Source organism: Gasterosteus aculeatus, chromosome 17 (genome assembly GCF_964276395.1).
Source record: "Gasterosteus aculeatus chromosome 17, fGasAcu3.hap1.1, whole genome shotgun sequence".
Lineage (NCBI taxonomy): Eukaryota > Metazoa > Chordata > Actinopteri > Perciformes > Gasterosteidae > Gasterosteus > Gasterosteus aculeatus.
The window spans coordinates 16,823,221-16,848,840 of record NC_135705.1 but is presented as its reverse complement, the minus strand read 5'-3'; the positions used below and the strand labels follow the sequence as shown (position 1 = coordinate 16,848,840).

The following is a 25,620-nucleotide window of genomic DNA, read 5'->3' as shown; positions in this document are numbered from 1 at the left end:
GCCCCTCCCTCCCCGTTCCTCTTCTTCTGTCTCTTGTCCTTGTCCTGCTTTTTTATTATTTAAAAGCTCACTCTTTTGGGTCAAGTGATGGTCAAGAAATGGTCCATGAGCAAACAACAAATACGTCTTTAATATTTGGTTTTCTTTTCCTAACTGGTTTGATAATAATAGAATAAAAGTGATGCCTCTGGACAATTGGCATGCTTGTGTTTTCTCTTCACAAAGAACAAGTTGGCCCTTACAGAACAAAACATACTGCACGAGGGATTCATGTTAGAGTTAAATATGGATACAATCTGTCACTAGCTTTTTTTAAAAGAATCTCAAAATAGATATGAGAGATTTACAGAGGGACATCTAAAGTAAAACATAAAAACTTAACTCAAATTAGAGCTATTTGACTAATCAAATGATTAGTTAATTTACAGAAAATGATGCACCTGCACCTGCCCACATGCAATCAATAGAGTTCTTATTTTTAACTAAACACTTTCTCTGGTTACAGCTTGATCCAGGGAGCCTCTACAGCAGTTCTCTGTTACATTTTAATAAATTATGTACCTTCGGTCTGATTCCAACAAAACTCAGTTTGGACCGTCCAAAACTTTGCTCAAAAACCAAATCTTCAAAGTAGAGTTAAGTGTATCACAGATTAACTGTGTGTCTTTGACGCCATCTAGTGGTCAACAGAGGGTAGTTCCTGTTCTCCCCGGTTTCATTGCTGATTACACATCCGCATGCAAAAGTCTCACAGAGCATCATTACATCATCGCCTCTTTGAAAAACACTGCATCAGCGTTCTAGAGGGCCCCTGAATAGGTGCCTCAGTCGCAGGCCGGAAAAGATTCTATGGTGAGTCATTGCAAGAATATTAGTGACTTTTTTCGTCAACACAACACACAACAACTATGGCTCAATTTCACTCACACTCACAGTCACACTTGGCGCCTGCACCCCGCCGAAAAGTGAAACTTCAAATACAAGCCGTAGTGCAGCAGTCGGTAAGTGTTGTGAGTGAACGTCGCTTTCTATCTATAAAAACAGTCCAAAATGTAAATGTCGGGGGGGGGTTGTGGTTGTTGAGCCTAACTGTGCCTGAGGTGGCAGCATGTGTGTGTCTGTGTAAGTCCGAGGATAAAGAAGACCGAGATGCAGGGAGGGAGAAAGAGAAAGAGAGAGTGGGCAGAGGAAGCATGAAGTGACTCAAAGTGAGAAATTCTCTCTACCTCAAACCAGATTATGCGTGGGCTTTCTCATGACTGGGGGTTCACCTGCTGAGGCCCTGCAAAATCAATAGCTGGGCTTCTGTGCTGTGAACCAAAAGCCAAGTGCTCTTTCTTCTGTTTTAAAATGAGATGAAATGGGAAGCAAGAAAGCAAGTGAGGAAAAATATATAGAAAGCAAGCAGAGCAGGGGTGAGAGGGTGGGAGCGGGGGGGGGGGGGGGGTCAGGATGTCTGCACGAACACGAGGAGCCTTCACGCTTAGTGGCGAACCTTGAACACTTCGCTCAAATGCGATTGCTTGCCGTTTTCCAGGCATTCAAAGAAACGCTATGATTCTTCACGCTGAGGTGAGAAAGCACATCAGGGCTGTTTTCCAATCCCCGTTGCAGATGTGACAGCCGGATTTGTGGTTTTTGTCGAGCCCCCCCCTCGTGTGTCAACTCTTCAGTCTGAAGCAACGTTTTTCCCGCCCTCACTCCGCCAGGCCGAGTGCCAAAGCCATCAGGCAGTCGTACGCCTACCATCAGATGAGGAGTTGCACAGCAGTCACATTTCTAATTATACAACCACCAACAGAGCGCTGTGGAGCGAAGGAGAGAGCGCGCGGAATATGGAGAGAGGAAGAGGAGTGTGATTACAAATGGAAGCGAGGCTGAGAGTGCTACTCTGCTGCAAACACGAGGGTGGGCAAGTTCAGATGAGAGAGACAGAGAGAGAGAGGGAAGCATCGAATCTGTCTGAGAAAGGTTAACAAGACTGACTGACTGAGTAGAGTGGGAGTGTAAAATGTAAAGGTGAGTAGGAGGGAATAGAGAGAGAGAGAGAGAGGGAGAGGGAGAAGAGGAAGGGAGGAGAGTGTCTGATAGACAGTCTGTTGAGCTCGTCTGGGTGCCTGATCATTCTGCTTCCACCTGCAGCCTGGGAGCGGGGACACAAACCGGGCAGGTGTGCGAGTGGGCGTGTGAGAGTGGAAGGTCTGTAGAACATGGATGGACCCGCGTTGTGAAGATGGGTGGCTCAAGGAGACGCACGGACGGGGGGATGGATGGACGGGGGAACGCGTAAGTAAGTCTTGTGCGGACGTTGGTTTTCCCTTGATTCACGTGGCTTGTTGCTGTCTTTAAGTCGTGAGAAATGCATTGTTTTCACTCTGAAACGCTTGTTGACGGAACTCTTGGCGGTCTGTGGGGGTTATATTTGGTTGTGTTGCGTTGCACCTCCATAGATAGAAACATCAGGCCGAACAAGTGACTGAATGCAAATGAAGGCGTCCTCTGGCTGGTTATCGTTCTTGTGATGGCACTGGACACTGCAGTGTAAACATTTTATTTCCGTAGATAAGCGACCTGCGGTGAACTTATCACCTCATAAGGTGATTCACGATGCACGGCATCACGCATCAGACCTGTGCGTCGCCCGTTGTGCGTTAGCAGCACACACCTGGAGGCTTTTGGAATACATTTACATTTTCGCTGCATGCATATCTAATGTGTGTGTGCAATTCTTACTGCACACAAATGTAAGTGTGAGGGTGTTATCTGATCCCCCCCCCCCCCACACACACACACACACACACACATACAAGCACACACACACACACACACACACACGCAGACATAATAAAGAAACAGCTCATATCAGAGACATGCCTGTCGGGCAGAGTGAAAGAGTTCCATTGAGCGGCGGTGCTCAGCTGTGATGATGATGACATAATACAGGGCACAGGGATGAGCTTTGCATTGACTATCTATAAAAGTCCTACACCGCTCCTTACTGAGAAACTATGAAATGACTCACTATTGCATTGATTGAAGGGGGATGATAGCGTGAGTTGTTAGAGATCACTTCAGACCCAAGAGAAAGAAACAGTTTCACATCCTGCACCTTTTTAGTCACTGAACACAGACACTTTCCTTTGTTTCCAGTGAAAAATGTCGTCCTGAAAACGACAAAAGTGTTTTTTATATTAAATTGTGTGATTAAATTTAACTTTGTCCCTCCCCCCCAACCGCTTACTCTGTATTGTTCCCCATATACTTCCTTCACAACCACACTGTGCAGTACAGTACCTTGTAACCATAGTAACTTTGTCTTTCTCTTTGTAAATGCCCATTAAGCCGGGCCCATTCAGTACAACAGTTGGTGGCTGGCATGCCTTTGTTCAAAGCTGATTGTGAAGGTATTGGTGTTCTGTCGAGCATAAATTCATAGGCAATGAGTTCACCAGGTGGTGCATTCAGAGGAGACGGTCCATTTATTAGTGACAGAAACAAAAAGTCTGAACAGAGAATCAGAGGTTTTCCTACAGAATATTAAGTGCACTTATATTTTTTTCCTCAACTTTTTCAGATCGTGACGACCTTGGACCAAACTGTCCGCAACGCCTGCCTGGAGTCTGCGTCACGTGCACACAACACCTCCTCACCCTCCTGCGGGAGGGCATGCAGTGCCAGCGTGAGTGACACGCAGCGTGAGCCAATGAGCTTCACGCCGAACTCAGCTCTGGTCCCAGAAAGGGACAAACTCCCGCTCAAAAAGAGGGACCAAAGGCCGAGCTCACCGTCGCAGCAGCAGCGGCAGCAGCCGCAGCAGTGTGATGATGCGACATTCAAGGTGCCCTACCCGTACAAGGGCCACGGTGAGTTTAAGACGAAGCACACGGGCCCGTTCCAGCCCGTACCGAGGCGGGTTCCCGCACTGTACCAGCCCTGGATGCAGACTCACTCATCCGCCAGGCCCAAGCCTCATGAGCCCTCTGCATTCAGAGATCATCGCGGCTGGGCAGAGTGGAGACAGTTCAACCCCCCGCAGCCCGGGTGGGCCTTTCCTCCCCACTACCAGCACCACGGCCACCTGTCTGGTACGTCTGCGCTCCACCTCGGCCATCCACACCTCCCCTCCAGATTCGGCCCCGTCCCACTCGTCGCTGAGGGTTTGCAAAGGGTGCTCGGAGGGTACAGCTGGGAGCAGCTCAAGACATTGAGGTGCAAGAGTTTGGAAAGTGAGAGGCAGAGCAATGGAAGGAACCGAGCGCCGTATGTGAGGAGAAGAGACAGAAGAGCCGAGGCTTCTCCCAGGGATGGAAAAGGTAGTCCTCCGTCACTAAGCACATGTCTACCTCACGCCCCACACGAGGACCTCACGCTGCAATATGACGACTCGCGCAAATCAGCAAAGGTTTTCACTCCCGCTTCTGGATATTCCTTGATAAGGGTTTCCCCCGACGATCGCTCAGGCAGCACGTGCACCTCCGCGAAGGAGGACGCCTTGAGATCCTCCGCTCCCCTGTCTCCTGAGCAGGCATCTACCTCCTCTCCCTCTCCGAACAATTTCCCCTGGCTGCTCCCTCACTTTGTGGCGGGCTCTCTGATCGAGCTCGGAGACGGGCGGCTGAGGAAGGTGGAGCACCTGCGGACGGAGGACTTCCTGCTGGGATCACGGGCCTGTCCAGACCTGCGCCTGAGCTGCTGCACGGTGCAGAGCATCACCCCTTCGGCATCCTCCTCCTCCATCTCGCGCCTCCTCATCCTGCTCCACGACCAGCAGTCCCAGGTGAAGGAAACTCCCTCGGTAGTTTTCACCGTTCTTGACAGGCGGTTAACATGCATCAAATGTTTGCACCATTTGCGTCATCGGGGAGATGCGGTGCAATCTTTGAAACTTGACATTTACTGATTGAATGAGGTCAAAATTTCACCACTTTCAGTAACGTTTTCTAAAACCAAGCTGGAAGTAATGCAACCTCTGAAGTAATGGAAGCTGTTTTTGTCATGAGTACGAGAGAAGATGTTAGATAGTGTTTTATTTAAAAAAAGATTATTGCATATATGTATGTGTACAATTTCACTTGGAGAGGCGAGTCTTAGACATTTAAAGAAGGGTTTACAATTTCTATAATTATAGCACAATTTTCAAAATAGATATTTAATTCTTAGGGAAGAACCTTGAACCTAGCTTTGTGTTTGACATGAGTTATATCTCAGACACTTCAGTGTGAAATCTCCCCTGCGTTCATCAGAGGTCTCCATCGAGTCTATAGAACGCTTCAGATAAGTAGCTTACATTAAAAAACAAGATTCTGCCAACAGTAGCGCCCCCTAGTGAACAAGTGAGTAAGCTGCATTGCTGCGTCTAATCCTGCTGTCCTTCTGCAACGTCCTCCTCCAGGAGCTGGTGGACGTGTACGCGGAGTACCCGTTCTTCGTGCGAGAGGCCGGCTGGTCCTCCTGCAGCCCCCAGAAGACTGCCCGTCTCTGCGGCCTGGACTGCCGTCAGCTCAGTGCGGGGGACGTCTGCCTGGCCCTCACCCCGGTCTCAGCCTCCCACCCTCCACCGTCGGCCACCCTGCGGGCAAAAACCTCACCCAGCAGCTCCGAGGGAGGATGCGAGTGGCCCCCCGGGGGGGCGCCGCGGCCAGAGGGGGGGCGGAAGGAGGTTGTTGTCCGCAGGAGACACTCTTCTGCTCCGGAGTTGAGGAGTTCGGGGACTGAGAGCACGAGGACTGAGGAGGGTTGATGTCTGGTGACAGGAAGCATGCCGGTGGCTTTAAGGCTCCACTATACTCAGCCTGTTTCTTTTTGCTGTCTTTCTACCTCCTCAATTCTATTTTTGTGCTTGACGTTCAATTTTTTGGGTTGCACCTAAGAAGTTCCAGCTGAACGGGATGAAAGGATAAAGTCTCAGGGCTTCCCCGGAGGGTACTTATATTAATACATTTGTCAGGGTAAGTCAGGAATAAAACACTGACATGAGGCTGGAGGTAAACATCACAATTTCTGCAAAAGTCTCAAGCAAGGTTGCGTAATTTATTTATTTTTAGAAGCCGTTTCAGGGACAGTAAATTTGAGAAATCTATTATAGGTTTAGAAAATATTTTCTGGGTTTGTTCGGCACGTTTCAAGCAGTTTCGACGTAATCAGCCCACGTTCCTTGAAAGGCACTGAAGAATACTCCCTCAGGTTTCCCACTGCTCATCATATCGTCTAAAGACACATCTTTTCCTGCCTGCGATTATGTAAGATGTCTCTATGATCATCACTGACGGTTTCATCCAAACTAATGTGTTTCCTTAATTCCGGTTGGATAGGGAATTCTTGCATTAACCTTCAATACCACTTTGATTGCGTCACCGGATTCACGCTTCTACCTCTATTTTCTATTTAAGGTGGCAGATGCGTATAATCTGGTTTTAACAGCGTGGGCTGTTTTGTAAAAGCTCAGCTTCCCAGCGAATGTCAGTGTGAATGCTTTTATTTGCCTGGTTGTTACAATATAGCTGCTTTGCTCTTTTCAAAATGTCTGTCCGATTGTTAAGAGTGGGGGCTGCTTGGGCCATTCTAAGTGCTTTAAAAGCACAAACATGTCATTGGTGTACAATTTCATATGTCAGCGCTGTAATGTGATTTCCTTCTGGGTTGACTTCTCATTTTCACAAACGATTAAATTGTACAGAATTGAAACGCAAACCATGTGGGCTCAACTATGATGTCACAATTAGAGCAGACATGGTTCTGTACCTTGTAAAACAGTTTCCTCACTGTTTAACAAATATACGTTCTGCATCATTTTCACATAAATGTCCCAAAAAAAAAACATTAACACTCACAGAACATTCATTCGCCGGCCAGCGGTTGATGACGCTGTGAGGAACATCAGTGAGGCCAAACGAGGTAAAAACACACACCTACTTCTTGTTTTATAGTTTCCATTTATTAACTTTAATCCGACTAAATAAAACGACAGCTTCCCTTTTCTCATCAGAAAGCAGCTGCGAAGGCGCGCACATGTCAGCCCCATGCCGATGAATCACGTCTTGCAGAGTCCACGGGCCTGCGGTGTTTGGTCCGCGCGGTAAACCAGGTCCAACGTGCAGGTCGTCCAGTCTCGTACTGTTATTAACATTCTTCACAGGCGTTCTTCGCTTTGCTCCCGGACATCGGCAGCACACACGCAAGCTGCCAGATGTTCTCCACCTGACCTGGTCCAAGTGGCCTGCTGAATAAACCAATTCAGCACCGGCTGTGCCAAAGGGAAAGGCGCAGTGGTTCAACAGGGAAGATGGAGAATCAGTTCCCAAATGCACATTTCCACCCAAGCCGTGTTTTATATTCTAATGCCCTACGGTTGGTGCCTGAATTGAAACGCAGAGGGATGTGAGTTGCAATTACAGAAAAATGTAGCCTTTTAATTTCATGTTTCCGGCACTGACTGTTCTTTTTTTTGCCTCTCTGAAGTAACTCCACATTGCTTGGTGTCCTTTCTGTTCGCTTCTTCTCATCGAAAAAGAACAGAAAGCAAAAGAAACCCCTTTGTTCAACCTTCCTCTGTTACCAATACTTGTATTTGGTTTGTGGTAGTGGTTAGTAGTACTGCATCCGAGGCTCACGAAGACGGAACGCCAGTTTATTTCCAGTTTGTTCTGTGGCAAGAGCTCCGTGGTGACCAGCCAGTCAATCATCTCTTGTCTCTGGTTCCTTCCCTTACGCCTTTATTAACTGTGGGGGGGGTCAGTGACAGCCACATGCTCTGACCACCATGTTGCGATACTTCTTGAGAATGACGTTGGAGCTGTCGTCGAAGTAGAGCACAGAGATGCCGTGGAGCTGCGTGGGGGCGCAGCAGGGCTTGGGCACGGTGTCTGGGTTGATGAAGTGCACCTGTGGTCAGAAGAAGCATCGCTGAATCGTCACAGGAAATGGGGGTTGTGGTGAAAGTGCCCGTTTCCGTGGGGCTGTCTGGGACTTACCAGCGTTTGCACAATGGCATGATTGGTGGCATTCATGTAGGAGTTGAGAGGGAAGGCGCATTCCCCCTCACAGTAGAATGCTGCGTAGCCCTCTGGTGCTATGATCCAGTCCTGCTCACATCAAAACCACCAGCAAAATCTCATTTAAATGTCACTTTGGGACGTGAAGTGAAGTAAAATTATTATGGCAAATGAGATCAAAATAATGATAGTATACCTGCCATCCCAAGTCCCTAAAGCTGACATACAGCTCATGCTTTTTACATCCCTCTTTGGCGACGCCGCGGTTATCTGGAATGGGAAAACCCGCAAGTATGAGGAAACACACAAGTATCAAAGGGAACAAATAACTAAGGATCTGTTGATCAGAGTCATTTAATCCACAACCCGAGTTGATTATAGCGCGATGTGAAGGGTTTGGGCACCTGTTGCCGCCTCCACTGCCTTGAGTGCGTCCTGGACAGTCCTCTGGGGTTTGGAGCGGTTGGACTGGCGCCCCCCCTTGTGGCCGTGGGCAGAGCGGATGCTGCGGAAGCGCACCTCGTTGGCTTTGAAGAAGGCGACCATGAAGGGCTGCTTTTCCTGGGGTCCGCCTCCTGTCACCAGCCCCGCCAGCCTGGGCTTCCTCCTCTGACCTATAACGAAAAGCAATGAGAGACTCAGCCGAACAACCAACCAAGATGAATATAACACACATGGAGCCTGTATATAGCACATGTGTAGCACTGACTAACCTTGGCTGTCCTCCAGGACCAGGTGCAGGCCGAGGTTCTGCTCAGGGTTGACCAGCCAGAGGTTAATGGTGTTGCTCAGGTCAAAGACCTGCCAGCCCTCCTCTGTAGCCCACACTTCTCGCTGTTCCAGCAGAAAGAGCTCCACTTTGCTGGGGAGAGGACGGCGTGGAATTGAATTCAAGGCATTTCAAGGTTGAAAGCAGAATGAATGGAGTATCCTTGTTTGGCTGCAGATGTACATATTCATTTCTCCCATTTGACAAAACGTCTACTGTGATTTGTTACCCACGTCTTCTTTTTAAGTTTCTGCAAATTTATATAAAATGGTCAGCTGTCATGCAATTTTCATCAAAATCAAAAAACAAAATGTGTGGTCCCAGTGTTTGGACGACAATGCCAACACCTTCGGCTAACGATGAAACAATCAGCTTTGGTTGTAAAAGTGTTTATAGCTACCGTGTAGGAATTATAACTATAACTATTTCCCCATTCATCTAAAAGTTGAATGTTGTTCTTAAACCAAGTCAGACACCTGAATTCAGTCTAACTGAGAAGGTATTTTATTTTTCTTGACAAAAACAAAGATTAATAAGGCCTGATGGTCGATGTATGTGGGCTGCAAACAAACTAAATTTAAAGCATGAAAAGATAAGATAATCCTCCGTCCCTCGGGGAGGAAGTTCGCACCCAATCACTTTTGATTAAGTTTACTTTAACTTTTCCAATTGTCCCCTACAACTGTTGATGATATAAACATGTGGGCATTCCAACTTTATCAGGTGTGGATTTCAACCACTTTAAAGCAAAGCTGAGAGATCCCTCTCTGAAGCACGGAGCCCAAACAACAGAAAATGTAACATTCAAACAATAAATTCAAATAAACATTGACGGCATCACGTTTTTTTGAGGCTGTAGCGTACTGAACAGGCTGCGCCGTGTGAATCGTGTATCCGCCTACAAACCAACGGCCACCATCAAAAGCAGCACCTTCTCGACGGCACGGAGTAAATCTCCCACACTGACACGTTGTCGTCTTAAGGGCCGATTTGGCAGACAATGGCTTTGTTTGCAGACTCAGCTCGGGGCCCTCAGGCAGATGCCGGCCTTCAGTCCTGCCGGCTGCTCGTCTGAGTGGATTGGCCTTTGTGTGTCTGCGAATGACAATGGCGTCGCCTTTCACACCGTCGTCAGCGGAAGGTTTTTTTTTTTTAAATCCGCCGCCTGCGGCACATGACTCCCTCTGCTCGGGGACTCCGTAGTGTGGGTGGCGTGGCTTTGATTTCTGAGAAAGCAGCCGATGTGTGGGGGGTCTGGCTATTCTACGGCGGGATAATCGCTCACGCTGTTATCCAATTACAGAAGCGCTCCGAAAACGGCAGGCCCCGGCGGGCAGGAACATGGAGGAGTGACTGCCTGCGTTAGAGCAACAGTGAGTGGACGTCTCGAGGGTTGAGAGCCCCGCGTTATAAACGCGCGTCTCCTGGGGAACCGTCCCGTTCTGACTGCGTGAGAGTGAACTCCCTCTCTGCAGAGAATAATTGTGTTTCGGTAATTGACGCTAATGTCTGTGTAAACAGCTCGGGTGCTGACAGTAACATCAGCAGGAATAACCTGCGGGGGAAATGTAGAGAGACATCGGACAGCTGAGTGCACACACGGCGGCCGGACGAACACACACAGCAGCAGGAGGCGTCTGATGGAACTCAACGGTCACGAGAGGAGAGTCCTGTGCGTCGCTGGAAGAAGCTTTGATGACTCTATTGGAAAAACGCTTTGACACTTCAGACTGGTCCGGACTGAAATGTCTCATCGACGGCTGGATGGATGCCGTCGCACTTTGCACAGACAGACATTTCTGTGTCCATTCTAATGACTGCACGGACCTCCAGTGTGTCTCTTTGAAATGTATTTTCTTGTGAAATGATTTCAACAAATATTGGATCGGATGTCCATGAAATATGAAGAGATATCAATTTCTCCCATGACAGATAATCTCGACTGCGATTATCACACGACTTTGAATCTGTCCAACATTTTTGGTTTATGGCCAAATACCTGCAGGAAAAAAGTATATAAACCATTTGAGTTAACTGATCCCTTCATACCACGGTGGAAAGTATATTTGGGGTACTTGTACCTCACTTGAGTATTTCTGTTTGCTCCATACTTCCACCTCACTACATCTCAGAGGCAACATTGTATTGTTTTCTCCACCATGTTTATTTAATATCTCCAATAACTAGATATTTTACTCATTCAGATGAAAACGTATTATTACCGTGGTCTCTACTTTTGGTACTTTGAAGTATATTTGGATGCCAATACTCTTGTACTTTCCCTTGAGCAACAGATTGAAATGGGTTCTGCGGTATTTGAGGAAACATCCGTACCTGTTCGGGGGCTCCTGCAGGACCTGGTACACGCTCACTCTGAAGGTCTCGTTCTCGCAGCGTTCCCGCGTGAAATCTTTATAAATCCTGAACTCTGCTGCTGTGACAACTTCGCCCTCGGGAATGCGGGAAAGGTCGAACCGAAATTCTCTTCTGTGTTGCTGGTGCGAAATATCCTGATCGACTATTGGGAAGACAGAGAAACAGAGGAAGCAATAGAGGTGATAACTCAGCATTTGACGGATGTGCTTTATCAGGATACTCCGTTTATAATCATAAATAAAGATAATTATACACACATGAGAAGTGATCTAGTGTTGCCGGCCTCAGCTGACACACACACACATGTCAAAACTGTCACCCAATCAAATGTTGCTCTGATGTGTGTTACTCTGCCCACATCTCGGAAGCACTGGGTCAGAAATAGGAAACATCCGGCTCTCCGAGCCATTGATCTAAACATCGGTTAAGTGTGCCATACGTGCCAGTACATGTGGGGGAGCAAAAGGAGCTCAGTTTGGCTCCCTGTGTAAATTGCACACATGTGCAGACCACAAGAAAAGGCCTTTTAAGGCCCTGCCCGGAAAACCGCGGCTGCCAGCGTGCTTTTACAAACACACTCACATAAAAGTATCGCGACGCACACAAATGTATGTGTGACTTAGCCGCCAGAGTCCGTACCACCCACAACTCCCTGATCATTTCGCCATGTATGTGAGCGCAGAGGATAAAGTAAAGCAGCGGTCGACGGGGGGCACCGCGGGGTTTCCGACCCGCCCTGAGCCAGCTGAAGCTCTCCGGCTCTCCGACTTTCCAGAGGAGCGGTGGTCAGAAAGACCCCCGAGAGCTTCCTGAGGCTTTCCAGTGTCGTGTTTTTACAGCGTTAGCCAATGTGCCAAGAGCAGCGGAGGTCTCCGGCGAAAGGTGTGTGCGACGGATTAGTCACCTTAAACACATCCTGCTCACTGGCGTACATGATGACATCATCATCATGACGTCAGCTCCCACCGATGGTCCTCCATTGTTTGAGTGCACCGACAAGCAAACACACAGCACCTAAACACTAGGAACACAACCTTTTTTTCCACGAAAGGGCACACACACACACACACACACACACACACACACACACACGTACACGCTGACTCACAGTCTTCTAAAAACATTTCTAAGGGCACAGAAACACACACAAGCCGTTAATCGTTAAGAGCAGTGCATTCTGAGCCCTGCTAGTCATTTGTTTGACCGCAATTAAATGGTGGAAGGGAACGAGGGGTGTTTTTATGAAAGCAATAATTGCTTGTAAGGACTCGGTGTGTTTATGTTAGGGACCATTAGCTGCAGAGATCAGACCTCAGATATGCAAACTTCCCTCTGGGAGGCATTTCAACACTTCAGATTACTCCTCACACTGGGGGGGGGCCACACAGCCACAAAGCTAACTTTAACTTATTGCAATTTTGTGGTAAATTCTATATTTCACCCGTCAGCATGAGTATGGGTGGTTTAATGACGTATCACTAGATCTGCACGAAAATACTACATTTTAGACAAAAATATTATCTTGTGTCACTCTATGTCTCATTCAAGCTCAGACTTTCATTTTGAAGTTAGTTTAAAAGTGAAAATGTTTCAAGTCCATGACTGTTTGCATCCACTGACAATGTTTCTTAAGCAGTTCCTTTGCAGATTATTGACGCCACCGAAAAAAAGAACTTTGCTGAACAAATATTTCACTTATGCACACGTTCTTATCAACAGAATGTAGCATGTGTATGCTGATCAACCACCAAACCAAAATAATTTGGTCTTGGTCGCGTCAGAGAGGAATTATTCTGCACACGATGTATAAATAATGAGACGGTTAATGGGATTTTCTGGTGGGGGGGGGGGGGGGGGGGGAATTCTCAGTACGATCTCCTTAGGCTTCTTAGAGGTGAGCTTAACAGGACAAACACATTTCTTCTCGCTTTTTCTAAAACACACAATACACACACTGTTCTCCAACGACACGGCTGATTCCTCCAGCTGCAAAGAAGCATTGCGTAACCTTTTCATTAAAGCCAGTGATGTTTCTGCCCGTTACACTTTTTCCAATGCAGGTGTGTTAACGTCAACGCACCAAAGAAAAGCCCGGACTGAACGCCTGCAACAGCAGCAGCTGATATGATTGAGCGTGACGTCAGTCCTCTGCACTACATTTTCATGTGTTTATTTATAAATAAATATACGAGAGGAACCACAAATGTGCGATGCAATAGCAGCTGCCTGGTCTAATGTTGCATGACAGTGAGTCAAATGCTTCCTGCTAGTGTTTCTCAAGTATGACCTGTGGTTTGGCGTTCTAAGCAAACACACGCAGCCACGTATGTGTATCAGCGTGCGGCCATGGACAAACGGTGTAGACTTTTTAATATGACCAGCTATGCAAATATCGACAAATGACAAAAGGGAGGTCGATCCTTTCACTCTAACCCTGATTTTTTTCCTACCCCATAAGCGATGTCATACTGGGTAGATGAGGCTGAATTATCTAAAACATGACTTGATGCATTGTCCACAAGCGGTCATCAAGGACCACCAAGAGTCACTGCGGCTAAAGCCTGTGCCAATCATCAGGAGGGAGGAGGACGCGGTGGGCTCAAGAGAGAAATATTGCACACTCGTCGTCTTCGTTGTTTCCTTCGCTCTTCAGATGTGGAACATCCGCAGTCTGCTGTGTGATTTTAGAAACATTGTTTCCAGATCTCGTTTGCCTCGGCCCATCAGTTAGGTTGTTACATGCGCACATGAAATGTTCTGTCTCTAATCCTTCTAAGCTTTCAAATGGTTTGTATTAACTCCACATTTAAGGGCAAGAAAACAGGTCCAAATGGCTTCAGTTCCATTTCAATGCCATACAAACACAAGGGAAAGGATTGCAGGTTTCCTTAAGCTGTGTGTCAGATGAAAAAACCTCATCTGTTGAGCTTGACCTACGACCCTCCTTCTCGGGTTGAAGTGGGGCACAAAGAAGACACCGGTTGGTTATGGGTGTAACCACATCCGGACAAGAGCCGCAGGCCATGCCGTCTGCTGCAGGGACATTAGAGCCAACCTTGAGTCTCCAAGGGAAACAAAGGAAGGATTTGCCTCTAATAATTTCAGTTTTGTCCGTGTCGGCCCAAACTCCCACCTGCGACCACCGTGATTTACCAAACAAACACACACACACAGACACACAAGTGCAGGAATGTAGTGAACTCAACACAAGCACCTGCACCACGATTCCAACAACAACAACAACGACGCGTGTTTTGATGCAGTTTGTGTCTCACTCCCCAGAGGTTTAGAAAGGCCCGTCCAATTCCTTGTCATGCGAAACAAAGCTATGCTAAAGCCTCTCCCCCAAAAGCTTTGAAGGGATTCTGGTGAAATCGGATACAGGCATGTTGTCATAACATTTACGGCTCGGAATGCATAATGCCTGATCTCGGGTATAAAGAAAGTGCCCTAAAAGCCACAACGCTAGAAACACAGGCTCAACACACACACACTTAACCAATGCACTCTGTGGTGGCTGAATATCAACAAGCAGGAAACAATTTGAAATCGGGTTCAATTGGCTATAACTTTGAATGGTCAACATTGTAAGAACTCAATTATTTTGGCATTTTTTCGCAAAGAACACTGCCATAGACTTATAAGAAAAAAAGGCATTATCGCAGTAAACCAACTTCACGTGGTAATATTTAGTAAAGCCAAGACACTCAAAATACATAACCGCAAATATCAAATGTTATAATCAAATTGAAAACAAGACACATATGTCCATATTGTAAACTTACCGAGATTGACAAAACTCATCACTGTGTCTGCGTCATCCAAGAAGCGGCTGTCCTGGGGGGAGACCATGGGGGAGACCTGGGTCGGTAACACGGGCTTGTAGTAGGAGTACCCGGGCAGCTCCGAGTCCGCAGAGATGGTGTTGTAGAGGTCAAGCATGAACATCGGCGCTGCGTTGTATTTGGTGTGAGCGTGCGGCCGCGGACGGTGCGGCAGCCCCAGGATGGAGAGGATCTCCCGCTGCATCTCCCTGCGCTCTTGGCCCCGCAGCCGCCGCTGGATGAAGCTGGAGCGCACCTCGTTGTCCACGGAGAAGTTGGAGAAGGCGACCTGCGAGGCCATCACGCAGCAACCCCACGACTGGAGGATAGTTATCGCCGCCAAGGCGCTTGTCACCATTTTGCCCATTTTTACGCGCGGCTCTGGCTGAGGGTCAGGATAAGAAGTGGGATGCGCTTCTTATGGACGTAGTTCCCTTCCTCGTGGTAGTACAACACTATCCTCTGGCAACTCAGAACAGCATTCCCTCATCATCTGTTGCTGCGCGCTGCGTTGGTAGTGTACTCCGCTTGGTGGGAATGGATTTTATCGAGGCGCTGCGTCAGGGGAGGGGCAGGAGGGGTTTAGAGTGGGATAAACCAATACTGGAAAGATTGGGAGAGTTGGTACTGGTGAGTCACCGGGGGGGGTCGGGTAACTCGCTGTCCTATCGTGAAGTGCACTTTTATATCTTGCTAATACCCTTTCAAACCAAATTGTCCCATGCGTTCTGTTGGGACATTAATGTTTGGCCACTGATGAAAGCGGACCATTTTTTAAATCGTTTCTAAGTAGTAGCCTGACAGCCATGAACCCATGATTCGTCAACATTGCATTTTTTAAATATCATTCCCCATTATTTTAGATGTATTGTGTCGGTGCTTAAACGCTGTGAACATTGAATGTCCTCATGAATAAGTGTAAAGCTTAATGATCAGTCCAAAGGTAAAGTGGTCAAATCCTGTAATCCCTCCACCTTTGAACTCAAACAATAAACACAGGCCCACCCTAATTGTTGAGGGGTTTGAGCGATCAGCAGGCACATGAAGGGACTTGCCAGTAGCCCCCCAATAAATTACTACTGCAATGTGCAAAGCACTCTGCTCTGGGTGGGGGTGCCAAGTGAATGACAAAGTACAACCCCACACTGAATGTGCGCTTTACTGAGTTGAGAGGACGGCGATGACTGGATCCAAATGTTAAATTGGAAGTTAATGTGTCATGAAGCCACAGAATGACTGTTTTGTTTATGAGATTTACTACAGAACCCAAATCACAACCAGATCTCCACACTGTACAAGAGCCATTTTTCCAGCCGAGGTCACTTAATGACTCATCCTATACACACTTTTAAGAATAACAGTGCTCTCTTCCTGCTAAATTCATCTGTAAACATTGTTTGTAACAATGTAAGACTATTTTGTTTTGTTAAAGGACCGTCTGTAAATCCGAATCACATCCCACGCATTATGTGGCAAAATCTCAATATAAATATAAAAAGAAAACCGACATGGTTATTTCCAGCGTTAACAGTACTATTAATAGAAATGTTTAGGTCTTGCACTTGAGTATTTCCGATACATTTAATTTCACTACTCACCAAGACTGTACAAAGCATCTTCATCGTATACTAACATTCTTAAATATTTTTGTAGTAATCATTCATTATAGTTGGGACTATACCGGTTTACAGCGGTATATAACGTTAAAGTCAAAATCCTGAATCACAATGTGATTCTGATGGCTGTTGGCACATCATCATGGACACATTTGACTACTTTTGCATTTCTTTGGCAGGCAGAGAAGGTTCAATGTACGGACTATTGTGGCCCATCGGTTTGGATTGGGATGGTAATCCAGCCTTGACTTTTATTTCAGCCTATCTAGGATAAACTAAAGCTGTCAACCAGAAAAAAACACAATTAAAAAAATGAAAACATATCGAAAACATTCTGTGTGGCAGTTGATGCCATACAGACTCTGAGGTAATGATCTACACCGCACTGAAGATAATATTCAATATATCTGAGACACTTTTTAACGTTTTCATTTTACACTGCACTGTTTGTATGAACTGTATTACGCTGCACTATTTGTACAAGTGGTTTTATTTTAGTAACGTTTTTATTCCTTCTTTGTATTTTTATTTGTATCTATATTGTTATTGCTGTTTGTCGCTGCTGCTGTTTGACTAGGGGCTAGCGAACGAAATTCTATTGACAATAAATACCTCATATTTTCATTTAAACGACTTCCATTTACTGCCTCCAGGCGGTTGCTCGGGACATTGCATGCGTTCACGGGCTCATTTACGTCATCAAACCTCGACGCACCGAGGAACTAGCGCCACTTTTTTCATGCGCCAAATTATTTAGGCATTTTCAGCGTTACGGAACATATCTACAGTACAACACATTTTGGGGTATGTATATTCATGTAGTTGTGAAACTTATCCGGATATGATACGATAGTTATCACTGGGGAGTTGTCCTAACTGCGGGAACATTGCATTAATAGCTAACGTTACCCACCACAGCAACTCATCTCTGAAACAAATTCAACGCTAGCTACCGATAGCTAGCGTTGAATTACCACGTAATTTTTAGAACCACAAAACGACTTGGGGGAGATAACGTTAACGTAACAAACGCTCAAACGTATTTGATGCACCTTCCGCGGTTGAACTGCCCACATGCTGTCTTGGTAACAAGCTAGCTGACATTAGCGTATGGAGCTAGCAACGTTAATGATGTGACGTAGTCGAGTGGCAATTCTTCTGCTTTAGCGTTGCACGAGTTATCTTACGGTTTCCTACAATCTAACCTGATAGTTTATCTTCAGTGATAACGTTATATTTAGGTTAGGTAGGCAGTGTTTTTCTGCAATGCCTTGACGTTCGCAACCCAGCGCCACACGCGTACCCAATGTGCTTGTTGAGACGCCCTTTATTGGATCCACCGCTACCGCAACATCCCCGTCCGTGTGTCTGGCATCAGATGCTGCTACCTGTACCCCGATGACTGTGCGATTCATTCAGGATATCTGCCTTGCCTCGGTCTCCTCTCTTAGGCGTGCAGGACGAATAACGTTAATGTACGATGAGTTTATTTGGGGCAACCTCCGGGTTCGGAGCAGCGGGTGCCGGTGTGTTTGGGAGCGCAACGACAGACAGCCACAATCCCATGAAGGTAAAACCAGCAGAACACAAGACGGCATTTTGGATTTGTATAACCTCCAACGACGGCTTTTAACTAACACGGTGAATTGTTTGCATTTGTTGTTTATTTGTAACAGGATGTTGAGGTGACTTCCCCTCCAGATGACAGCATCAGCTGCCTGGCTTTCAGTCCCCCCACCATGCCAGGGAACTTCCTCATTGGAGGCTCCTGGGCCAACGATGTGAGTTATACACCAGTAGACCGAGGATTATAATTTTAGTATGAGATTTGAGTCCTTCTGCACCAGATAAGGTCTATCACACAGAATTCTAAACGGTCTACCTACGTGGTGTCATGTGACCTTAGGTCCGGTGCTGGGAGGTTCAGGACAATGGGCAGACCGTACCCAAAGCCCAACAGATGCACACCGGCCCGGTGCTGGATGCATGCTGGAGTGACGTAAGTCTCGTCCCACACAGTGGTTTGAGCCCAGTAGATTCTCTGCCACGGAACCGTTTATGACGCGCTTCTCTTTTTACCAGGATGGGAGTAAGGTCTTCACTGCCTCTTGTGACAAAACCGCCAAGATGTGGGATCTTAACAGCAATCAAGCTTTGCAGATTGCACAGGTTGGATGAGAATATACAAAATGAACAGCAGGGTCAGTCGTGAAGCAGAATCATCTTACACCTCTCATAATTTCTCCTGCCAGCATGACGGCCCGATCAAATCCATCCACTGGATAAAAGCTCCGAACTACAGTTGTATCATGACCGGCAGTTGGGACAAAACGCTGAAGGTACAATAGGACACAGAACATTTCAACACATTTTGTTTTTGATTTTTTTGCACCTAGGAACCAGCGTATATCTCTGAAAAAGACCAATGAACTTTTGAGTAAACTTAATATCAGTCACACATGGACCATCAGCATCCTATTAATCTATCTTTTTTTTTTGTTGACATTTTTGTTGTACTTAATTGTAACCATAATAATCTGTAGTCAGACAGCGGCATGTTTAAAATCTGTAGTGAAGAACTGAGAAACATGACAGCCTTTTGTTTTTCTCCTCAGTTTTGGGACACCCGGTCTCCAAATCCCATGATGTCTCTGCAGATGCCAGAGAGATCCTACTGTGCCGACGTTGTAAGTGGTTTACGAGGATAATGACGAACTGTAATAATTGATGAAGAGATGATTGAAAATTTGACTTTTTGTGTTTTTCTTCACCTCCCTGGTTCTATTTAGGTGTACCCCATGGCTGTGGTTGCCACAGCAGATAGAGGCCTGATAGTGTACCAGCTGGAAAACCAGCCCTCTGAATTTCGCAGAATAGATTCTCCTCTCAAACATCAGGTGATTAATTGTCGTCCATTAAATATTTCCTCTTCGTCTTTGCCTAATTCCAATACTTATTTGTGTAAATTGAGCAACTTGCTCTGGTAGTTTTATGTTCATGATTCAATGTTACAGTATATCTGTTTTTATCTAACGCACATTTCTTTTCCCTGGTCCTGCAGCACCGCTGTGTTGCCATATTCAAGGACAAGCAGAACAAGCCCACCGGCTTTGCACTGGGAAGCATTGAGGGCCGTGTGGCCATCCATTATATCAACCCTCCAAATCCGTGAGTGTTGAAAACAAGTGAATGGATGACTGTGTCTGCGAGCATAGCTGACATTTTGTTTTTGCATAAGTAAAGAAACTGCTATCACTGTCAAAATCCTGAAACAAAATCTAACATGAATGTTTTCCCTTAATCCATTTTAGGGCCAAAGATAACTTCACCTTTAAGTGTCACAGGTCGAATGGAACCAACACGACAACTCCACAGGACATCTACGCCGTAAGTGGTTTGGTTTTCTAAAACTGATCTTTTGTGCTCTTCAGTTTGCTTGTACTCATCCCACCAGTTTCTGAACTTGATTATAAATAGTTTTAATGCAAATTCTTACAATATAACTTTTTGTCGAAACAGATATTCTGTTTGTTATAGTAGGAAGGTCCTAAGTGGAACTAATGCACTTGTGTACCTTCTGACGGACTCCATCATTGCAACATGGTCATGAAAGCTAAACTAGTTCAAATGTTTCCTCATGTCTCAGCTAATGATGTTGTCCCATCAGGTGAATGCCATCTCCTTCCACCCTGTCCACGGCACTCTGGCTACTGTGGGCTCAGATGGGCGCTTCAGCTTTTGGGACAAAGACGCACGCACAAAGTTGAAGACCTCAGAGCAGCTCGACCAGCCTATTACAGCGTGCTGCTTCAACAGCAACGGCAACATCTTTGCGTATGCCTCCAGTTACGACTGGTCAAAGGTAGGCGCTAATTATTTACAAATATGGTTAGCGTGTGTGTGTATTTCCCTGCAATATTTCCAAGCCGTGGCTTTCACCTCATGCTGGAATCCTCATGTTAATATTGTGCTCTCATGTGAATTCTTCAGGGCCATGAGTACTACAACCCCCAGAAAAAGAACTACATCTTCTTGAGGAGTGCTGCCGAGGAGCTGAAGCCCCGGAACAAGAAATGGTGAGAGAAGCGCAGCCGCTGTCTGTAAACATGGGGGTGCTCTTGCCCCCCCCCGATCCCTGGCCCGCACAAACATGGCCACTGGCAACAGACATGAGTCAGTATTGCGGGCATGGTGCTGTGCTCACCTGAGGGAGGTCCTTTCGAAGGCATTTGGACAAGGAAGCTTGTTGGTGGTTATGCCTATACTTTATACTTACTTATAAAGTATAGGCATATACTATAGTGGGGGGTTTTGGCCACTAAGAGGTATAATTCATGTAATAATGGAGATAATCAAGGCAACACCGGCAAGCAATGATTTACAATCAATCAGCCACCTGCAGTGATTTAGTTTTTGTTTTATTTTTTCTGCGAAGAGGGACACTTTTTCAGAGAAAAAAAAAAGAAAAGAAATTGTGACTGACTGCCCCCCTCCCCTCCTGTCTTTAGATTCGTCGTGCTGCGCCGCGTCTGTTGTGAGGCAATGCGGAAGACCTGCTGCGTGTGTGTGTGTATGAGCTCGAGACAGACTCCTTCCTATCGGCAAACACCAGGACCAATGCAACGGTGCTGCGTACCGTGCATGGACCAATGTGAGGGGCCCAACCTGAGACCGCTGTGTAACAATTGATCATACAGGTCATCATAGAAAGCGAGGGCTTTATTTGTCTTTCATTTTGATGTATTTTTGTGTTCGGCTCTCTTTTTCACTGCTATACAAAGACCTTTTGATTTTGTTATGATTTTCTGTTATTCTGTGGTTTAGCTCTGTGACTAAAACTGGGATGTAAAATAAATAACCAAGTGCACACTGTTATATTTGAACACGTTTATTCAAACCTGAGGGTTGAAAATGAACGTATTGTTAGGTGTTTTAAGGTTTTTTTTGGATTCACTGAACGGTGACGTGCATGCAAAACTATTTACTACTGTTGTTTTCTCACATTGGAATCTTCCCAACATGATAAACAACGTAACAAACGTGTTACAAAGACCCCTCCTGTGTGCTTGTTTTAACCAAGATTAACCAGCAGGTGGAGCGTTTTGTCCCACGGAGTCTTCACTGCTACAGTAAGCTGAAGAAAGGGCAAAGAGCCGGGGTGGGAGATCAAAGCAGGGCAGCGGGGTTCTCCATCCAGGTTCCGTCCTTTTGGCAGCCGTTCGTGTGCTGGAAATGGGGGTAATTTATCAGCAGGATATGAAAGAGGTCGCATGGGCAGCTACAAAGGCCACGTGGGGGAAACGTGAGCCAGTTCATAGAGAAGAAGGTGTGAATTAAATGCCTTTTTATTGAGGTCATTAGTGTGTCACCTAACTGTTAACTTGACCCTTGGTACTTAGCGGTGGAGCTCCAGGGCAGCGGGGGCAGGAAGGCACGCTGCTGCTGCCGCACTTCAGCGGCTCCTCTCCGCTTTCAAGGGGCGACACTATACTTCACCTCTAGACCAGCGTCTCCTGTTCGTTCAGCACCAACAGGTTGCTTTCATAAAGGTACCATTTTTTGTTTAGTTTTGGGCTGTTGGATTGAGCTGTTGCCATGGACGTGCCCATCACTGGTTATCAGTGTTTCATGGCAGTGCACTACAGGGTAATAAGGTAGAGTAGTCATATTTTACTTTAACCAGTCTATTTAACGAAAGGACAGTTTTGTATACCTGTCTGGGATAAATACAAATCCTACCCAAAGAGATTAAGAAATAATCAAACCAATATTATACATCATTTACGCAGTTTTAGATGAATATTCCATCTATATACTCTGATTTATAAAAAGACAAACTATAATAATGACATTTCCCATGATCCCCATTTTGCAGCCCCGCAACAAACTAATGTTAAAGAGGTTATTGTGTTTTAGATAACCATATCAAGTGTTGTTCTTTTGCTTCAGCTACATTCTGAGACATAACTGCATCGAATAATCCATGTATTCATGCGTTCTGTTCCCCAACGTGCGCGCCATGTCACAGCAAAAGCACAATAAACGCACAGCAATGGTTCCCTTTTATAGTTGGAAACGGCGATTCTCGTTCAGCAGCCGAGGTGATTACTTCCTCGTCGCGGTAGCACGTCGACCGTGCGGCGGAGTCGCGCTTTCCGCCCCACGTTTCGGCCTTTTTCTTTGTGTCGTAAAAGGACAAAAGCAGGTGCAGCACAGCGCCGCGGAAGGCGAGCGAATGGGAGGAGCCGCGGCCCGAGTGGCCGCTCACCGGTGACACCGATTGGTCAAGGGGTTCTAGTGGGCGTGGTTTTAATCACGGCGTATAAAACCTCCGGCACTTCCCCCCCCCCCCTCCCTCCCGGCGTCAAAGAAAGAAGTTTGGACGCCCTGCGCGAGACGCACTCCTCCTCCTCCATCAGGTTGCTCCAACTTTGAGCGAAGGTCACAACACGCGAGGGACGCGACAGTGAAAGCCTCCTCTTCCTCGTCCTCCTCCTCCTCCTCGTCGTCCCCGCCGTCCGGATGCCGGCACGCTGTTAGGCGCTCACTACGTTTTCTCCTCTCCGACCGACCAATGCTTCTGCATCAGTTCGTGAACGGAGCCCTGGAAGTCATGCATCCCTCGCCGCTCCAGAAAGACACCACGTTCACCAAGATCTTCGTCGGCGGGCTGCCGTACCACACGACCGACGCCTCGCTGAGGAAATACTTCGAGGCCTTCGGGGAGATTGACGAGGCGGTGGTGATCACGGACCGGCAGACCGGTAAATCCAGAGGATACGGCTTTGTGAGTACCGACATCCGCCGTTCGAAGCGGAGCTCCCGGTCACAACTTCGCATTAGAAATGACGACTTTTTTTTTTTAGGCTGCAGGCTTGTTTAGTGATCGTCTGCGCAACACTTGTGTGTGTTGAGGAGTGTGAAGTTGTGTGAACACATATTCCCTACGAGGTGCAGCTGCTGCACGGGGGTCCTTCTTTATCCGCGTAATACACCCACGAAGAAGAAGCTTACTCGCATAATTTAAACGGCATCTAGCTTTAATTTCAGCTTAATGATGAGAAGGGGGGGGGGGGTCACACATGTTGATGGATAACTGAGATTATATTTCAACATATGTCTATGCCCCCCCTCCCCATCCCCCTTTACTCACCCTCGAGCAGCAGCAGCAGCTTGTGTGTGTGTGTGTGTGTGTGTGTGTGTGTGTGTGTGTGTGTGTGTGTGTGTGTGTGTGTGTGTGTGTGTGTGTGTGTTGGAGTCCGTGTGCACTCCCTGCTCGCTTTATATGGTTACTTTGGAGCAGTGGGGAGGTTGACCTTGCGCACCGGGCCTCTATTGTCAAATAACGGAGCAGTCGGTCATAGCACATGATTTGCATCCCATCTTGGCTGCTTGGAAAGAAATTCCTACAACCGAAAATTGGCTCCCTTCTATTGTACACATTTAGTTTTCTTTTGTTCTTATCTTTTCTTTGATGAAATATAAACTGTTGTACCTCGTTCTAGCCTTCCACTTTAAATCACAAACTCGATCCTTCCTTTAAGTCCGATTTAATGGGAAATATCTAAGGGCCCTTGTGATGTTCGCTTTTAAACCTACAATAAAAGATTACTTATCCCGCTCAAGAGCGGAGATGGTTATTCTCTCTTGGACACAAAGACAGAAGCAGCACAAGAAATGCAAATATTTACCAGAACCTTAAAAAGACCATCAGGGCGAACGTACTGTCAGGCCAAAGAAGGAATGGAAAACTGCCATGTGTGCATGTTTATCTTCCAAAGTCAGAAATGTAAGACAATTGCTCTGCGTGTTTACACATCAGCTCCCCGGCTCAGAGGAAAGCGCCCTGTGAGTTTAGCCGGTATCCAACGGCTGCGCGCCGAGGCCGGTGTTTCCGGTTGAGCCGGCTCCGGGGGCCACGAGGGTTCAGCCAGGGCCACGTTCTGTGCGGCGCGAGGAGACGGAGCGGAGTGGAGGCGCTGCCGAGCGGAGCGCACCTTCTTTTCTTTGTTTTTTAAACACACTTTAGACGTGGATTAGCAGGGAACCCCCCCCCTGCCTACCTACCCACCCGCAACAAGGCTCTTCACAGTGTAAACACGGCCTCGTTCCTTCCTGTGTGTTCACAACACAGGCCCCGGAGTGTTCTCTGTTCCGGATCCTTCCACTACCAAGAGGCACGCTGCTCTCTTAAAATGAACGTCCTCCAGAAGGATGCGCGGCCTCCACACCGAGGTGACTGAACCTCTGAGTTGGCACAATGTGGCAATCAAAACAGAAGGACTCGCCTAATGCCCGAAGGGGGGGGGGGGGGGGGGGGGGGGGACTTATACCAATCTCCTTAATAATTTGTCCCTAATTGGATAAGCTCCTTGTTGCTCTTCCAGAACCATATTTCAGCAGGTCTGCTGGGCCTGAGTGGCAATCAAGTGGCCGCCGCTGCTGCTGTGGGCAGTTCTCAAAGCGCATCATTGTGCTTTGTTTGTTTCTCCACAGTGGAAAGCCTGTTGAGGGTTACGATGAGACCGGCGGGCCGTCCATTTTGATGCTTTTTTTTTTTTTCCCCGAGTCCTTTTTGGGTTCGCGTTTGCCCCGAGTAGTTGACGTATTCCCAGCCGCGCTGCAGACGCTGCGCGGGTTAATGAGTGATGCCTTTTGCTTTTCGAGGCGTCGCTGACGACTCTTGACTCCGTCGCCAGGTGACGATGACGGACCGAGGAGCGGCCGAGCGAGCCTGCAAGGATCCCAACCCCATCATCGACGGCAGAAGGCCAACGTGAACCTGGCCTACCTGGGCGCCAAACCCCGCAGCATACAGACCGGTGAGGTGCCTCAAGTCCCCGATGAACCAATAAAGCCTTAATATCCAGAACATGAAAACGTATGCAAATGACTCCTCAAGCAGGTAAACCAGGGTTAGTTCTTTTGTGGAGTAGCACCACTCGTACTGGTCACATGCAGCAATTTGTCAATACAACCCCCCCCCCAGTCTGAACATGCTCTACTAGGCTTATTGCACATTTGTAACTGTTGTACCATTTGTG

At 47.0% G+C, this 25,620-nt stretch overlaps 3 protein-coding genes and 1 pseudogene across 7 annotated transcripts; 3 read left to right on the top strand and 1 right to left on the bottom strand.

Annotated features, from left to right (window-relative positions):
* Window positions 1-1,798: 1,798 nt before the first annotated feature.
* LOC120834798 (uncharacterized) lies at window positions 1,799-6,690 on the top strand. 3 transcript variants are annotated; one of them, XM_040203081.2, is made up of 4 exons: window positions 1,799-2,019; window positions 2,143-2,286; window positions 3,575-4,777; window positions 5,393-6,690. In XM_040203081.2, the coding sequence occupies exons 2-4, from the start codon at window positions 2,215-2,217 to the stop codon at window positions 5,738-5,740; spliced, it is 1,623 nt and encodes a 540-aa protein (XP_040059015.2). In that variant the 5' UTR covers window positions 1,799-2,019; window positions 2,143-2,214; the 3' UTR covers window positions 5,741-6,690. The 3 variants fall into 3 exon arrangements, with proteins under 3 accessions (XP_040059015.2, XP_040059013.2, XP_077948517.1); XM_040203079.2 differs by having other exon boundaries at window positions 1,996-2,019; window positions 2,143-2,290; XM_078092391.1 differs by lacking the exon at window positions 1,799-2,019 and having other exon boundaries at window positions 2,078-2,286.
* Window positions 6,691-6,912: 222 nt separating this feature from the next.
* On the bottom strand, window positions 6,913-15,515 carry LOC120834799 (bone morphogenetic protein 7). The gene is made up of 7 exons (XM_040203082.2): window positions 14,922-15,515; window positions 11,095-11,278; window positions 8,705-8,853; window positions 8,396-8,605; window positions 8,188-8,261; window positions 7,971-8,081; window positions 6,913-7,881 (listed from the first exon to the last, which is right to left on the bottom strand). Exons 1-7 carry the CDS (start codon window positions 15,325-15,327, stop codon window positions 7,732-7,734), a joined length of 1,284 nt encoding a protein of 427 aa, XP_040059016.1. The 5' UTR covers window positions 15,328-15,515; the 3' UTR covers window positions 6,913-7,731.
* Window positions 15,516-17,221: 1,706 nt separating this feature from the next.
* rae1 (ribonucleic acid export 1) lies at window positions 17,222-21,626 on the top strand. 2 transcript variants are annotated; one of them, XM_040203085.2, is made up of 13 exons: window positions 17,222-17,380; window positions 18,028-18,146; window positions 18,253-18,357; window positions 18,483-18,575; window positions 18,659-18,745; window positions 18,829-18,915; window positions 19,192-19,263; window positions 19,366-19,473; window positions 19,638-19,744; window positions 19,888-19,963; window positions 20,244-20,438; window positions 20,567-20,652; window positions 21,085-21,626. In XM_040203085.2, coding segments are annotated over exons 2-13 (1,107 nt in total). In that variant the 5' UTR covers window positions 17,222-17,380; window positions 18,028-18,056; the 3' UTR covers window positions 21,086-21,626. The 2 variants fall into 2 exon arrangements, with proteins under 2 accessions (XP_040059019.1, XP_040059018.1); XM_040203084.2 differs by lacking the exon at window positions 21,085-21,626 and having other exon boundaries at window positions 17,229-17,380; window positions 20,567-20,656.
* Window positions 21,627-22,926: 1,300 nt separating this feature from the next.
* LOC120834803 (RNA-binding protein 38-like) lies at window positions 22,927-25,580 on the top strand (annotated as a pseudogene). The gene is made up of 2 exons (XR_013453234.1): window positions 22,927-23,363; window positions 25,276-25,580. The product of XR_013453234.1 is annotated as an RNA-binding protein 38-like (transcript).
* The last annotated feature ends 40 nt before the right edge of the window (window positions 25,581-25,620 follow it).